Source organism: Salvelinus sp. IW2-2015, unplaced genomic scaffold, assembly GCF_002910315.2.
Source record: "Salvelinus sp. IW2-2015 unplaced genomic scaffold, ASM291031v2 Un_scaffold1687, whole genome shotgun sequence".
NCBI classification, from domain to species: Eukaryota; Metazoa; Chordata; class Actinopteri; order Salmoniformes; family Salmonidae; genus Salvelinus; species Salvelinus sp. IW2-2015.
In genome coordinates, this window is record NW_019943086.1 from 65,200 (window position 1) to 79,055 (window position 13,856).

A 13,856-nucleotide genomic window follows, 5' to 3' on the forward strand; every position below is an offset into this window, starting at 1 on the left:
CATCCATCCCATCCCTTTCTATCCATCCCTTTCTATCCATCCCTTTCTATCCATCCCTTTCTATCTATCCATCCCTTTCTAACCATCCCTTCCTATCCATCCCTTCCTATCCATCCTTCTTATCCACCACTTTAAATCCATCCCTTCTATCTATCCATCCCTTTCCTCAGCACTTTCTATCCAGCCCTTTCTATCCACCCCTTCTATTATACTTCTATTCACCAACTTTCTATCCACCACTTTCCACAGTACTTTCTATCCATCCTTTCTATCCACCACTTTCTATCCACCACTTTTCATCAGTACTTTCTATCCATTCCTTTCTATCCACCACTCTCTATCACCACTTTCCATCAGTACTTTCTATCCATTCCTTTCTATCCACCACCTTTCTATCCACCACTTTGTCAGGACCCGGTGCGAGAAACAGTCACTAATAATCGTCAGAACCCAGAAGATGAGGCAGACACAGCAGTACTAGAGATGGTGGTTTATTAAAGAACAAATCTTCAGGCAAAGAAACTAAATCCACAATGTCCAAAAATAAAGCCAAGAGCCACAAAATGGGATCCTCCAAAATACAAAAGAAACTCCACAAAGTGGTAAAAACAGCAGGAAAAACAAACCTCAAAAGACTACTCAAATAATACACAAGAACTAAACAGAGAACCTCTGGAAAATCCAACAAGAGAAATATCTGTTAAAACAAGCTTGGGCTGGGGCGGTGCTAACTTACAAACACTGAGCAAGGAACTGAGGAACACCAGGGTTTAAATACTAACAAGGGAATGACTTACAGGTGCAAACAATAATTAGAGCAAGAAAAACAAAAGTACAAAGGGCGGACATCTAGTGACCAAAACCCGAACAGTCTTGGCCAAAACCTGACAGAATCCCCCTCCTAGGAACGGCTCCTACGTTCCTACCAAGCCCCTCAGGTGGAGGGTCCTGATCTCTCTCTGTCCACCACTTTCTATCCACCACTTTCTATCCACCCCTTTCTATCCACCCCTTTCTATCCACCACTTTCTATCAGCACTTTCTATCCAGCACTTTCTATCAGCACTTTCTTTCCACCACTTTCTATCAGCACTTTCTTTCCACCACTTTCTGTCCACCCCTTTCTATCCACCCCTTTCTATCCACCACTTTCTATCATCACTTTCTATCCACCCCTTTCTATCTAGCACTTTTTTGACCAGGTGTCAAAAAAGCAGAGCATCTCTTTATTACAACTAGACCTCTCCCTCTCTTTGCAACCATTGAATCTATATGTTTTGACCATGACAGTTTACAATCTAATGTAACGCCAAGTAAGTTAGTCTCCTCAACTTGTTCAACAGCCACACCATTCATTACCAGATTCAGCTGAGGTCTAGCACTTAAGGAATGATTTGTACCAAATACAATGCTCTTAGTTTTAGAGATGTTCAGGACCAGTTTATTACTGGCCACCCATTCCAAAACAGACTGTAACTCTTTGTTAAGGGTTTCAGTGACTTCATTAACTGTGGTTGCTGATGCATATATGGTTGAATCATCAGCATACATGGACACACATGCTTTGTTTAATGCCAGTGGCAGGTCATTGGTAAAAATAGAAAAGAGTAGAGGGTCTAGAGAGCTGCCCTGCAGTACACCACACTTTATATGTTTGACATTAGAGACGCTTCCATTAAAGAAAACCCTTTGAGTTCTATGAGATAGATAGCTCTGAATCCACATATGGCAGAGGTTGAAAAGCCATAGCACTTAAGTTTTTTCAACAACAGGTTATTGTCAATAATATCAAAGGCTGCACTGAAATCTAACAGTACAGCTCCCACAATCTTCTTATTATCAATTTCTTTTAACCAATCATCAGTCATTTGTGTCAGTGCAGTACATGTTGAGTGCCCTTCTCTATAAGCATGCTGAAAGTCTGTTGTTAATTTGTTTACAGAGAAAAAGCATTGTATTTGGTCAAACACAATTTCTTCCAACAGTTGGCTAGGAGCTGGCAGCAAGCTTGTAAACTCAGCAAAAAAGAAACGTCCTCTCACTGTCAACTGCGTTTATTTTCAGCAAACTTAACATGTGTAAATATTTGCATGAACATAACAAGATTCAACAACTGAGACATAAACTGAACAAGTTCTACAGACATGTGACTAACATAAATTGAATAATGTGTCCCTGAACAAAGGGGGGGTCAAAATCAAAAGTAACAGTCAGTATCTGGMGTGGCCACCAGCTGCATTAAGTACTGCAGTGCATCTCCTCCTCYTGGACTGCACCAGATTTGRCAGTTCTTGCTGTGAGATGTTACCCCACTCTTRCACCAAGGCACKTGCAAGTTCCCYGACATTTCTGGGGYGAATGGCCCTAGCCCTCACCCMCCGATCCAACAGGTCCCAGACGTGCTCAATGGGATTGAGATCCGGGCTCTTCGCTGGCCATGGCAGAACACTGACATTCCTGTCTTGCAGGAAATCACGCACAGAACGAGCAGTATGGCTGGTGGCATTGTCATGATGGAGGGTCATGTCAGGATGAGCCTGCAGGAAGGGTACCACATGAGGGAGGAGGATGTCTTCCCTGTAACGCACAGCGTTGAGATTCCCTGCAATGACAACAAGCTCAGTCCGATGATGCTGTGACACACTGCACCAGACCATGACGGACCCTCCACCTCCAAATCGACCCCGCTCCAGAGTACAGAGCTCGGTGTAACGCTCATTCCTTCTACGATAAACTCGAATCCGACCATCACTCCTGGTGAGGCAAAACCGTGACTCATCGGTGAAGAGCACTTTTTGCCAGTCCTGTCTGGTCCAGCGACAGTGGGTTTGTGCACATAGGCGACGTTGTTGCCGGTGATGTCTGGTGAGGACCTGCCTTACAACAGGCCTACAAGCCCTCAGTCCAGCCTCTCTCAGCCTATTGCGGACAGTCTGAGCACTGATGGAGGGATTGTGCATTCCTGGAGTAACTCGGGCAGTTGTTGTTGCCGTCCTGTATCTGTCCCGCAGGTGTGATGTTCGGATGTACCGATCCTGTGCAGGTGTTGTTACACGTGGTCTGCCACTGCGAGGACGATCAGCTGTCCATCCTGTCTCCCTGTAGCGCTGTCTTAGGCATCTCACAGTACGGACATTGCAATTTATTGCCCTGGCCACATCTGCAGTCCTCATGCCTCCTTGCAGCATGCTTAAGGCACGTTCATGCAGATGAGCAGGGACCCTGGCCATCTTCATTTTTGCGTTTTTCAGAGTCAGTAGAAAGGCCTCTTTAGTGTCCTAAGTTTTCATAACTGTGACATTAATTGCCTACTGTCTGTAGGCTGTTAGTGTCTTAACAACCGTTCCACAGGTGCATGTTCATTAATTGTTTATGGTTCATTGAACATTGAGCATGGGAAACAGTGTTTATACCCTTTAACAATGAAGATCTGTGAAGTTATTTGGATTTTTACGAATTATCTTTGAAAGACAGGGTCCTGAAAAAGGGACGTTTCTTTGTTTGCTGAGTTTAGGTCTGCTGTTAGAACCCGTAAAGGCCGCTTTACCACTCTTGGGTAGCAAAATTACTTTGGCTTCCCTCCAGGTCTGAGGACAAAGACTTTCCTCTCGGCTCAGATTAAAATATGACAGATAGGAGTGGCTATAGAGTCAGCTACCATCCTCAGTAGCTTTCCTTCTAAGATGTCAATGCCAGGAGGTTTGTCATTATTCATTGTTAACAATAATTGTTCCACCTCTCCCAAACTAACTTTACAAAATTCCAACTTGTACTGCTTTTCTTTCATTATTAGTTTTTTTATGCATGAATATAATTGCTCACTGTTTGTCGTGGGCATTTCCTGCCTAAGTTTGCCCACTTTGCCAATGAAATAATCATTAAAATATTTGGCAACATCGAATGGTTTTGTGATGAATAAGCCATCTGATTCGTTGAAAGATGGAGTTGAATTTGTCTTTCTGCCCATAATTTCATTTAAAGTACTCCAAAGTTTATACTTTATATCATTGATCTTGGCTTCATAATAACGTTTCTTCTTCTTTTTGTTTAGTTTAGTCACATAATTTCTCAATTTGCAGTAAGTAAGCKAGTCAGATGTACAACCAGACTTATTAGCCGCTCCTTTTGCCCCATCTCTTTCAACCATACAGTTTTTCAATTCCTCATCAACCCATGGAGCCTTAACAGTTATAACAGTCAGTTTCTTAACAGGTGCATGTTTATCAATAATTGAAAGAAGCAATTTCATAAATTCATCAAGTGCAGCGTCTGGATGCTCCTCATTAATCACATCAGACCAACAAATATTTTTAACATCATACACATAAGAGTCACAGCAAAATATTTTGTATGATTTCATATACACTATTTTAGGCCCAGCTGTTGGAACTTTGGTTTTCCTGGATATAGCCACTATATTGTGATCACTGCATCCAATGGGTACGGATACAGCTTTAGAACAAAGTTCTACAGCATTAGTAAAAATGTGATCAATACATGTGGATGATCTTGTTCCTGTAGTGTTTGTAAACACCCTGGTAGGTTGATTAATAACCTGAACCAGATTACAGGCACTGGTTACAGTAAGAAGCTTCCTCTTGATCAGACAGCTTGAGGAAAACCAGTCAATATTCAGGTCCCCAAGAAAGTAGACCTCTCTGTTTACATCACATACACTATCAAGCATTTCCCACATATTATTTAGATACTGACTGTTAGCACTTGGTGTCCTATAGCAACACCCCAAAAGAAAAGGCTTTAGATGTGCCAAGTGAACCTGCAACCACAACACTTCAATATCACTTGACATAAGATCTTCTCTAAGCATTACAGGGATATGGCTCTGAATATATACAGCAACTCCTCCCCATAAGCATTTCTTCTATAAATGGTCATTTCTTAAATAAATGGTCGATTAAAAGTTCGCGTTGAACGTCATTAGTTTGACATAATAAGAATGATAAGACCTATTGATTTATCAAACACCGATTAATAGATGCCATGTTTCCAGCGTGTGTTTTCCATTTCGCTATAGTTTGTTTTCAGGGTTCGAAGAAAAGTGCATCATTGTAGAATTTAGAGAAACTTTGCTGAATTAAAGAGAAAGAGAGTTGTCCATTTTTCAGCATATCCTCCAGAGCAATAACCTGATCCCTCATTAGTTGCTAAAATAAATGTGTGTCCATAACACAGCATGTGATCGTAGTTAGCCAAACCAATAGATGGCGCTGCTGTTATGTGTATCTGAGTGTTATACTACGTATATAGTACGAGTGAGCCAAGTTAGGCATTACTTACTATGCACTAAATGGAGCTGTATGGATGCTAAACAATGATGCGGAAGTAAAGACATTCTAATCAACATAACCTTGCTTTTGTATAGAACAAACAACGTACAAAACACGGCGCTTATGTCTTTTCAACGCTCTGCTAAAAAGTGTTCCGCGCTCAGGTAAAACAAAACTGCGGCTCAAAATTTGCTCCATTCATTAAAATCACAATTAAACCAACACCCATCTATTTTTTGTGACTACCTGGACCTACCATTTGGTTTTGAACTATTGAAACCAAAATATATGGATTTGAATAAACATGAAAAGGTGAATGTAAGAAGCACACATCATTTCAAATAGGCTGTGTCATACTAAACAGCATATTAACACTCTAAACAGGTCAGGAGCCAGACATGGAGTTTAAGAAGTATCGAAAATGAATTATTTAGGCTATATTATTTAAATTATTTGTGCAGAGGGTTCTACATGGAACCCAAAACCGTTCTACCTAGAACGAAAAAGTTTTTTTTAACCTAGAACCAAAACGGGTTCTCCTATGGGGACAGCTGAAGAACCCTTTGGGAACTATTTTTTCTGAAAGTGTATGGGTAATTATGGGCCCTGGTCAAAAGTAGTGCACTACATAGGGAAAAGGGTGCCATTTTAGACGGAGGCTCTCTTTGCATAAGTTAACAAAGCTACAGTGGGGCAAAAAAGTATTTAGTCAGCCACCAATTGTGCAAGTTCTCCCACTTAAAAAGATGAGAGGCCTGTAATTTTCATCATAGGTACACTTCAACTATGACAGACAAAATGAGAAAAAGAAATCCAGAAAATCACATTGTAGGATTTTTAATGAATTTATTTGCAAATTATGGTGGAAAATAAGTATTTGGTCACCTACAAACAAGCAAAATTTCTGGCTCTCACAGACCTGTAACTTCTTCTAAAGCCCTCACCTATCGTTACTGTATTAATGGCACCTGTTTGAACTTGTTATCAGTATAAAAGACACCTGTCCACAACCTCAAACAGTCACACTCCAAACTCCACTATGGCCAAGACCAAAGAGCTGTCAAAGGACACCAGAAACAAAATTGTAGTCCTGCACCAGGCTGGACTTATCATTCTTATTATGTCAAACTAATGACGTTCAACGCGAACTTAATCGACCATTTATTTTACTTGATTATTTGGTTTACCTTCAAACAAAAGAACTTCACTGTATAACAGCCTACATTTTCACTGTATCAAAATTGTTTTCTTATATCTTCGACTGTGATTTCCGAGCGTGGTCATTAATTAAATTATGCAATTAGGGTCTATTCTGTATATTTATGAAAGGTCAGTAATTACTGATGACTAAAAAAACTACTGGAAAGATGCTTGAAATGCTGCTTTTTGGATATTTGATTACAAGCGTTTCTGGTAATTTTTTTTCTTCACTCCGACATTTCTAAACATGAAATGGCTGTGTATTCTGGACTCTTAGGCCAGGGAGGAGCAGACGTGGTGCTGTCCTGTTCTCTGGTGGAGGAGGGTAGTGGGATGGGGGGAATCTTCAGCCGCACCTCAGCCACGCTTGTCCTCAGAGACCTGGCCGTGACCCCTGATCTTTCACCTGATACTCTGACCCCTTCAACCCCCCTGCTGTCCCGATCCTGACAACATCATCTTGGAGGCTAAAGGTTGGTTCATTATCAGGTTCTCTTTTGTACAGCAAAGATACCTGATGAAATTACCTTCCCTTCTCTCTCCCTCACACCATCCCTCTCCTGCACTCTCCCTCCACCTCTTTCTGCTCTCTGAAAGTTGAGTCTCCTGAGATCCCAGAGGCAGACCTGCTGCCACGCTGACTGTAACGAGCAGGAAGTGACATGTGAGATCAGCCGCTACTTCCCTCGTAATGCCAAGGAGGGCTCCACAGAACCAGCCTATTTCATTGGCTCCTTGCAGCTGGAGAGGGGCGGGCTCAGCCTCACATTGGTCCTGCAGACACTGCCACTGTACCAATCAGATCGTCCAGCTCTCATACAAAGCAAACTGGAACCCCCTCAGCCAATCAGGAACTTTTCTGACTGAGGGTGAGACAAGGAGGTTATTATAATGCTCTGGTAGTATGCCTGTGGTAGAGTAGACGGGTCATATTGTAATGATGTATAACACTGTTACTCTCTCTCATTCTCTCACCCCCGCCTCTTCTCTCATCACCCCTCTTTCTTTATCTAGTACTTTGCACTTTCTCTACTTTTCACTTGCTTCTTTCTCCATAATCCCTTCTTTCTCTCTCCTTTGTCTTCCCCAGTGGTGTTCCTGGTGTTCTCTCGCTCAGAGTCCCACTCTGCTCCTCCAGGGGGCGTGGCCTTCCTGGACTGTGGCTTCAGGCAGCAGGCCCCACCCCCAGGGCAGGAGCTGGGGCTTGAGTGGCAGCACAGAGGAAGTGGGAGGAAAGTGCTGGAGATTAGGGCGGGGCAGACGGAGACAGAGGAGGGGCCAGCAGGTGAGAGAATAAAGGCAGTATTTAAGTAGTTATGATGGTGCTATAAGTGTTGGATGAGTTAGGTCTACTTACCATCACAACATAAAGTGCATTAGGACCTCCATGGTCAACATTCCAACTTTATTATCCACCCAGGGATGGAAAATACACATCTTATTGCTGTCATAGCTAGGAACCCAGAGGTTTACTGAATGATTACTATGAMAATTGGACCTCATTTTCACCTCATCATACTCTGTTTTGCATTGTTTTTTTCTCCTCCAGCACACGTGGAGAGGAAGGGTTCGAGCGTGGATGCCGCCCTGCTGGTGGGGCAGGGTAATGCGTCTCTGACTCTGGCCAGACTGAAGGTATCTGACGAGGGGACCTACATCTGCACCGTCAGCACTGGACTGTACCAGGCCCAGCAGGTCATACAGCTACACGTCACACGTGAGTCCCTCTAAGAACACTTGTGATTGATTGTCTCTTTACATAGGGAGCAGGTAGCCTAGTGGTTAAGAGCATTGGTACAGTAACCGAAAGGTTGCTGGTTTGAATGTCAGCGACAAAAATGTGGAAAATCCCTTAAGCAAGGCACTTAACCCAAATTGCTCCTGTAAGTTGCTCTGGATAAGAGGGTCTGCTAAATGACTKAAATGTACATTATTTCTCTACACATATGAACATGTGTTTATTACATTAGGTGTCTATGTCATGTGTGACATAGTGTGCACACTATTCACATCTAAATACGAAGTCTCTCTGTCTTCAGAACCTCCTCATGTTTCTCTCTCTGAGGAGAAGCTGGTATTTCGGGATGAGTTGCCCCAGAAACTGAGCTGCCACTGCAAGAACTACTACCCTCTGGATGTCCAGGTGTGTGTCTGGTGCGATCGACCAGTGAAATATCCAGTCATTCATATMCACAGATACCACTGTTTCAAAGTGATTAGCACACAAGCACACAGTGATCAGACGTCTAATGAAATCAGAAGATAATTGGTAGGTCATCATACAGCACTTATAATATGGATATCCTAAATATAACAGACATTATACTGAGACTCTCTTCTCTCTCAGATGGAGTGGTTCTCCGTCTCATCTACAGACTCAGAGCCTAGCGTCCTATCAGACCAGGTGTCTCTCTCCAGCCATCGGCAGCACAGCGACAGGACCATGTCCATCTCCTCCCACCTCACCCTGCACCCCTCCGCCTTCCCCCCTGGAACCACGGTCACCTGCAGAGTGACCCACCCGGCCCTGGACACACCCCTCTCCCTCAGCCTGACAGTAGAGACACCTGAGCCAGGTAGGCTGCTACAGACACAGGCGTGAGAGGACAATAGGAAATTAGGTGKACATCAGCATTGSTGATGGGTCACGTTCATTAGGCGTGAATGGACAACTAAAATAGAGTGTTCTTATCAGGCAGGTTCAGATACTGCTCTTTTGCTAAATGTTTTCTCCTGTTGGGTGCCTGCTGACTGTGAGTCATTGGGAGAACCTGAGCAGAAACAAAATGGTGTCCATTCATATTAGTCCAAACTGTTCCCTGTTGTTACAGATTCCTACTGGATGGTCCTGGGTTTTCTGGTTATAACCGTTCTGTTCTTCTACCAAGTGATGAAATAGGTAAGTTCCCCATGCTCCCTATGGACCTCCTTGTATTTTTAACTATTGTTTGTAGTAAGACAACAGTAGCCTAGAGATGCGAAGCAAATTTCTGTTCAAACAGACAAATAATACATTTTTCTTCTTTTTTTTCTTGCAAAGAGTTCCAACCTAATTCACAGACCTGGATTCTTTCAGGGTCGCAGAGGCACAGTATCTGAAGCTGTTGCAAACCAATGTCTTAAGAGTTGCTGTAATGTGAATTACTGTTGTACTATAAACAGTTGTACATTTTCTTCAAATAAATATTTTCTTTAATAGTATCATTGGTGTTGTTCTCTGAATCTGGAGAGACGGTGTGGTATTATACCTGTTAATTTTCACTTCAATGATGAACACATTAATGTTGATGATTTTCTTTATTAGCATCAAGTGGTAAGCATGCGTTTAAAGAATTCTCATGATCCAGTTGTATCTCTCGCAGTATTATTCATGTTGTATCATTTCTTACCTAATAAATTATTGCACAATATTATTAGATCATTGGTTTGAGTAACACCACTATTTTCATTCATTAATGCAATTTACACATAGCATTTTTAATATTTTTTTTTACAATGTGTCAAACCGTCCCTCTTATCAACCATTGAGAGGAAAATTATATTTTCTGGAATATCCAACACCAAAAGTTAAAATATAAACTAACTAAAAAAACACATTTCCAGGAGCAATAGTCTGGCAAAGATGAATTATAGTACTACTGTAGGGCGGTACTATGGTTGTCGTTTTTCCCAGACTGAATACTACTGTAGCAACCATTGTTCTCTGGTCGAGTAATAGGATTTTTGAAAGCACGTGAGCAACAAAAAAATTTGGCAAAACTCTTGAGCTCACTACCATGCATACGCAGAGTTATTAATTGGGCGCATAGCTACAGTAGCCTTAACACAGGTCCTGAAAACCACTAAACCAAACAAAATAAATGGTACAATCGGCAGTTAGTTCAGAAATGGCAGATACATAGGTCACACAAATAGGCAAAACTTATGGACATCGTCTGCATGCAAGTCAAGTAAGACACAAACACTACTTCCATTGGGCCTATAGGCGTACTGTAGGTACAGCCAGTCTAGGTAACTATGGAAAGGCTACAGACTATTGGCTACTGTAGGTAACAGCCTATTTGGCTACTGTAGGTAACAGCCTATGTAGTAGGTAACAGCCTATGGCTTACTGTAGGTAACAGTTGTGTGTGTTTTGTTGGTTTGATTGGCCGGAAGTGGGTTATTTGGGGGGTTATTTGGTTATGTCCTCTCTCCAGATAGGGGACAGTCTATTGAACCATTCCTCCCTAACCCTGTACCCTCTCTACTAGAACGTACAAGAGTGTCTGAACACAACCACAACACAGTAAAGCTGCTCACTAATCAATCAAAAATGTACTATGCAAATGTGCTATGTTTTATTACACAAACCTGCCTTTAGGTGTGTCGAGAGTTAATGCTGTATAGACTTTTGTCTGCACTCCTGAAAGAATACTCTATGTAGGTACAGATTGTCTGTTTCTGTCTGTCAATGTCAATCTAGCTAACTGTCCGTCTGTCTGTCTGTGGTACAAGAATAAAGATATACTAAAAGTCAGTGTCCCAAAAGTCGTTTCTGCCTTTTCCAGTATCCTTCCTGGCTTTTCTTATCCTCTCTCTATCTCTGTCTTAAACACCACAGTCAGTGAGTGAGAGAAAGAGGGAGGTAAAGGAAAAGGCAGGAATGCCAGTCAAGGCCTACATCAACTAACCCTGGAAAAAGCTACTGGCTACACTGATTTGGATCACAAGTACACACACACACACACACACACACACGACAAAATGATCATAATCTTAACCATGACCTTGTATTAGTAAGTAGTATTAATAATGGTAGTGGTATGAGGTAGGGGATCAGGAGGGGTTGTTAGGTACTGTATGTCAGTATCAATTTACAAATGTGGTACGCTCTCCAAAAGGTAACACGAACAAGCTTTGGCGTATCTGGATAGAAAGAACTGCTTCTCTGCTGCTCTCGCCTTGCACTCCCTCTCTCTCTCCATGCTCTCTCTCTTTCACTTCTTCCTGCTTTCTCTCTCTCTCTCTTTCCCTACAGTATGCTCCAGCCCTCTCTGTCCCTGTGTCACGAGGGGTTTTCTTATCTCCTCCCTCCTTCATTCCTTCCTGCTCTCTCGCTCTCTCTTTCCCTACTGCACACTTCAATAATGTATGAGACGCAGAGGCAGGAGAGAGTGAGTGAGACAGCATGCCAAGACAGAGGAAGAAAGATGGATCAAAGAGACGGGAAGGGCAGGAGGACAAAGAGAAAAGAGAGCAACAACATCTACACAGGAGCGTCATGTTTAAGTGCTAGATGGAAGACCTGGTGTGGAGGAAAAGGGGGCGGGACTGGAGTTTGGATTTGTGTCGATTTTGTTTTCTTCTTCTCTTCTATTTCGCTCTCATGTCTGTCCTGCCACGCTGGATTTACTCAATAGAAGAAGTACACTATGAGAACGATGGAGGGGGAGAGCGAGAGGGATATATAAAGGGGAGAGAGGGGGGGTGGGGAGAAAGAAAAAGAGGGGGAGAGAGATCATTCAATAATTGGGTCAGCAGATTTATGGGTTCCTAAATCACAAACTGAAGATACATCTAACAATGTGTTTACAGCTAAATAATTATCTTTGCATTCAGTGGGCCACATCTACACATGTGTTGTTTCTGCTGAATGACTGGTAACAGAGGCCTTATACTGTTTCAATCATTTACTGTAATAAGTTATCATGAATTATTGACATACTGTAGAGTATGCACTAGGAGACCGTCAGAGCAGGGCAGACCTGGGCCTGTTATAAGTGCACACTGATTATAGCTGTGGCCTTCGCCTTAACATCTACTGCACTTGACTAGTATGGATTCAGAATTGCATTAGTGGAAACCAAGACTGTTCTCAGGACAGGCCTGGTTYRAGCTAGATATTGTTAYCATTTTAGCTAACCCTAACCATTTTCCTAACCTTTACCTAATTATGCTAACCTGCCATGTTAATTCTCCTAAACCGCTACGAAAAGTAACTTCTGCTAGTCAAAACTGGCAGACCTTCCCTGAGAGCAGTGTGAGTATCTGCTAATGCYATACAGAAGTATGGAAATTAATTTAGTCATCTGCACAATAATTCATATGCCAAGAAATTTCTAAATGAAGTTCAAAAGACGTGAAGAAAGCCTCTAACTGGCTACATGCGAGTGGGTATCAATGAATGGTAATAGGGGAAAGTGAATAATGGTACTTACAGAAAAGGACTCCGACCACAAGAACTCCAATGATACCCATAATGATCATCATCTAGAAAGAAAAGCAAATGGAGAGTTAAAGGTTTTCTTTATTCTTCTATTCTTCTAGTTAATAAACCTGATAGATTTTCCTCAGGATGATTAAACATGTGTTTTTTATTCAGGGGTGAATTCGCTGCGGATTAACGTTAGTCCTGCTGACCAAAAAAACACACACACCAACCGAGCACAATGATGACAAACACAAAAAGTAGAGCATAAAATTTCATCACACTCCCTTGTGTCTAGTCAGTGTACTTTTGGTGCTATTGCTATGCAATTAATAAGAATAACTGCATGTAGAGAAAACTCTGCAGTGAGAGCCTCCCTATTTCCCCATTCCCCGGAGCGCCACTCCTCTCGCCCACAGATGCTAATTAGGGGATTAGTACGCGGGAAAGGGGGGTGACAGCGTTCCAGGGACAGACGCTGTGTGTCCGCCTCAGCGCCCTGCACCTCCATGGCTCAGTTGGTTGATGGAGCATGGTACTGGTTTGTGGAGCGTGGTACTGGTTGGTGGAGCGTGGTACTGGTTGGTGGAGCGTGGTACTGGTTTGTGGAGCGTGGTACTGGTTGGTGGAGCGTGGTACTGGTTTGTGGAGCGTGGTACTGGTTGGTGGAGCGTGGTACTGGTTGGTGGAGCGTGGTACTGGTTGGTGGAGCGTGGTACTGGTTGGTGGAGCGTGGTACTCCACCATATTTTCTTGCCTTCGGTTTCTCGTTCCTCTTTAAAGTTCTGTGATTTCTGGCAATCTATGCTTCTCAATCTCTTTTGTGGATGGTTCTCTAGAGCTTTCTTACATCTCTTTCCTCCGGCTGGAGGGCATCCGCTCTGTCATCTAGCTCCGACAGCTTCTGGTCCCTCTCCAGAACCTTGTCCACATTCACCCGCATAATATCCACCACCTGGAGAGGAGAGAAGAGCGGGGAGAGGAGAGAGAAGAAAGAGAAGAGAGAGAGAGAGGAGAGGAGAGGAGAGGAGAGGAGAGGAGAGGAGAGGAGAGAGGAGAGGAGAGGAGAGGGAAGAGAGAGGAGAGAAGGAGAGGAGAGGAGGAGGAAGGGAGGGAGAGGAGAGGAGAGTGAGAGGAGAGGAAGGAGAGGAGGAATTTACTGACAGCCCGAGCCATAG

General features: G+C 42.9%; 1 protein-coding gene, 2 long non-coding RNA genes and 1 pseudogene across 3 annotated transcripts in view; 1 reads left to right on the plus strand and 3 right to left on the minus strand.

Moving 5' to 3' along the window:
- The first annotated feature begins 6,632 nt into the window (after positions 1-6,632).
- LOC112071700 (tapasin-related protein-like) lies at positions 6,633-9,689 on the plus strand (annotated as a pseudogene).
- Positions 9,690-9,766: 77 nt separating this feature from the next.
- LOC139024597 (uncharacterized) lies at positions 9,767-10,574 on the minus strand. The gene is made up of 2 exons (XR_011475931.1): positions 10,533-10,574; positions 9,767-10,478 (listed from the first exon to the last, which is right to left on the minus strand). It is a non-coding gene; the product is annotated as an uncharacterized lncRNA (long non-coding RNA).
- Positions 10,575-10,621: 47 nt separating this feature from the next.
- Positions 10,622-13,396, minus strand: LOC139024598 (uncharacterized). Its single transcript, XR_011475932.1, has 2 exons — positions 12,689-13,396; positions 10,622-11,900 (listed from the first exon to the last, which is right to left on the minus strand). It is a non-coding gene; the product is annotated as an uncharacterized lncRNA (long non-coding RNA).
- Positions 13,397-13,513: 117 nt separating this feature from the next.
- LOC112071701 (vesicle-associated membrane protein 1-like) overlaps positions 13,514-13,856 on the minus strand; it is a 9,654-nt gene continuing 9,311 nt past the window's right edge. Inside the window, exon 3 of the mRNA XM_024139145.2 lies at positions 13,514-13,633. Within this exon, the coding sequence (XP_023994913.1) occupies positions 13,514-13,633 (120 nt within the window). The remainder of the gene's footprint in view (positions 13,634-13,856) is intronic.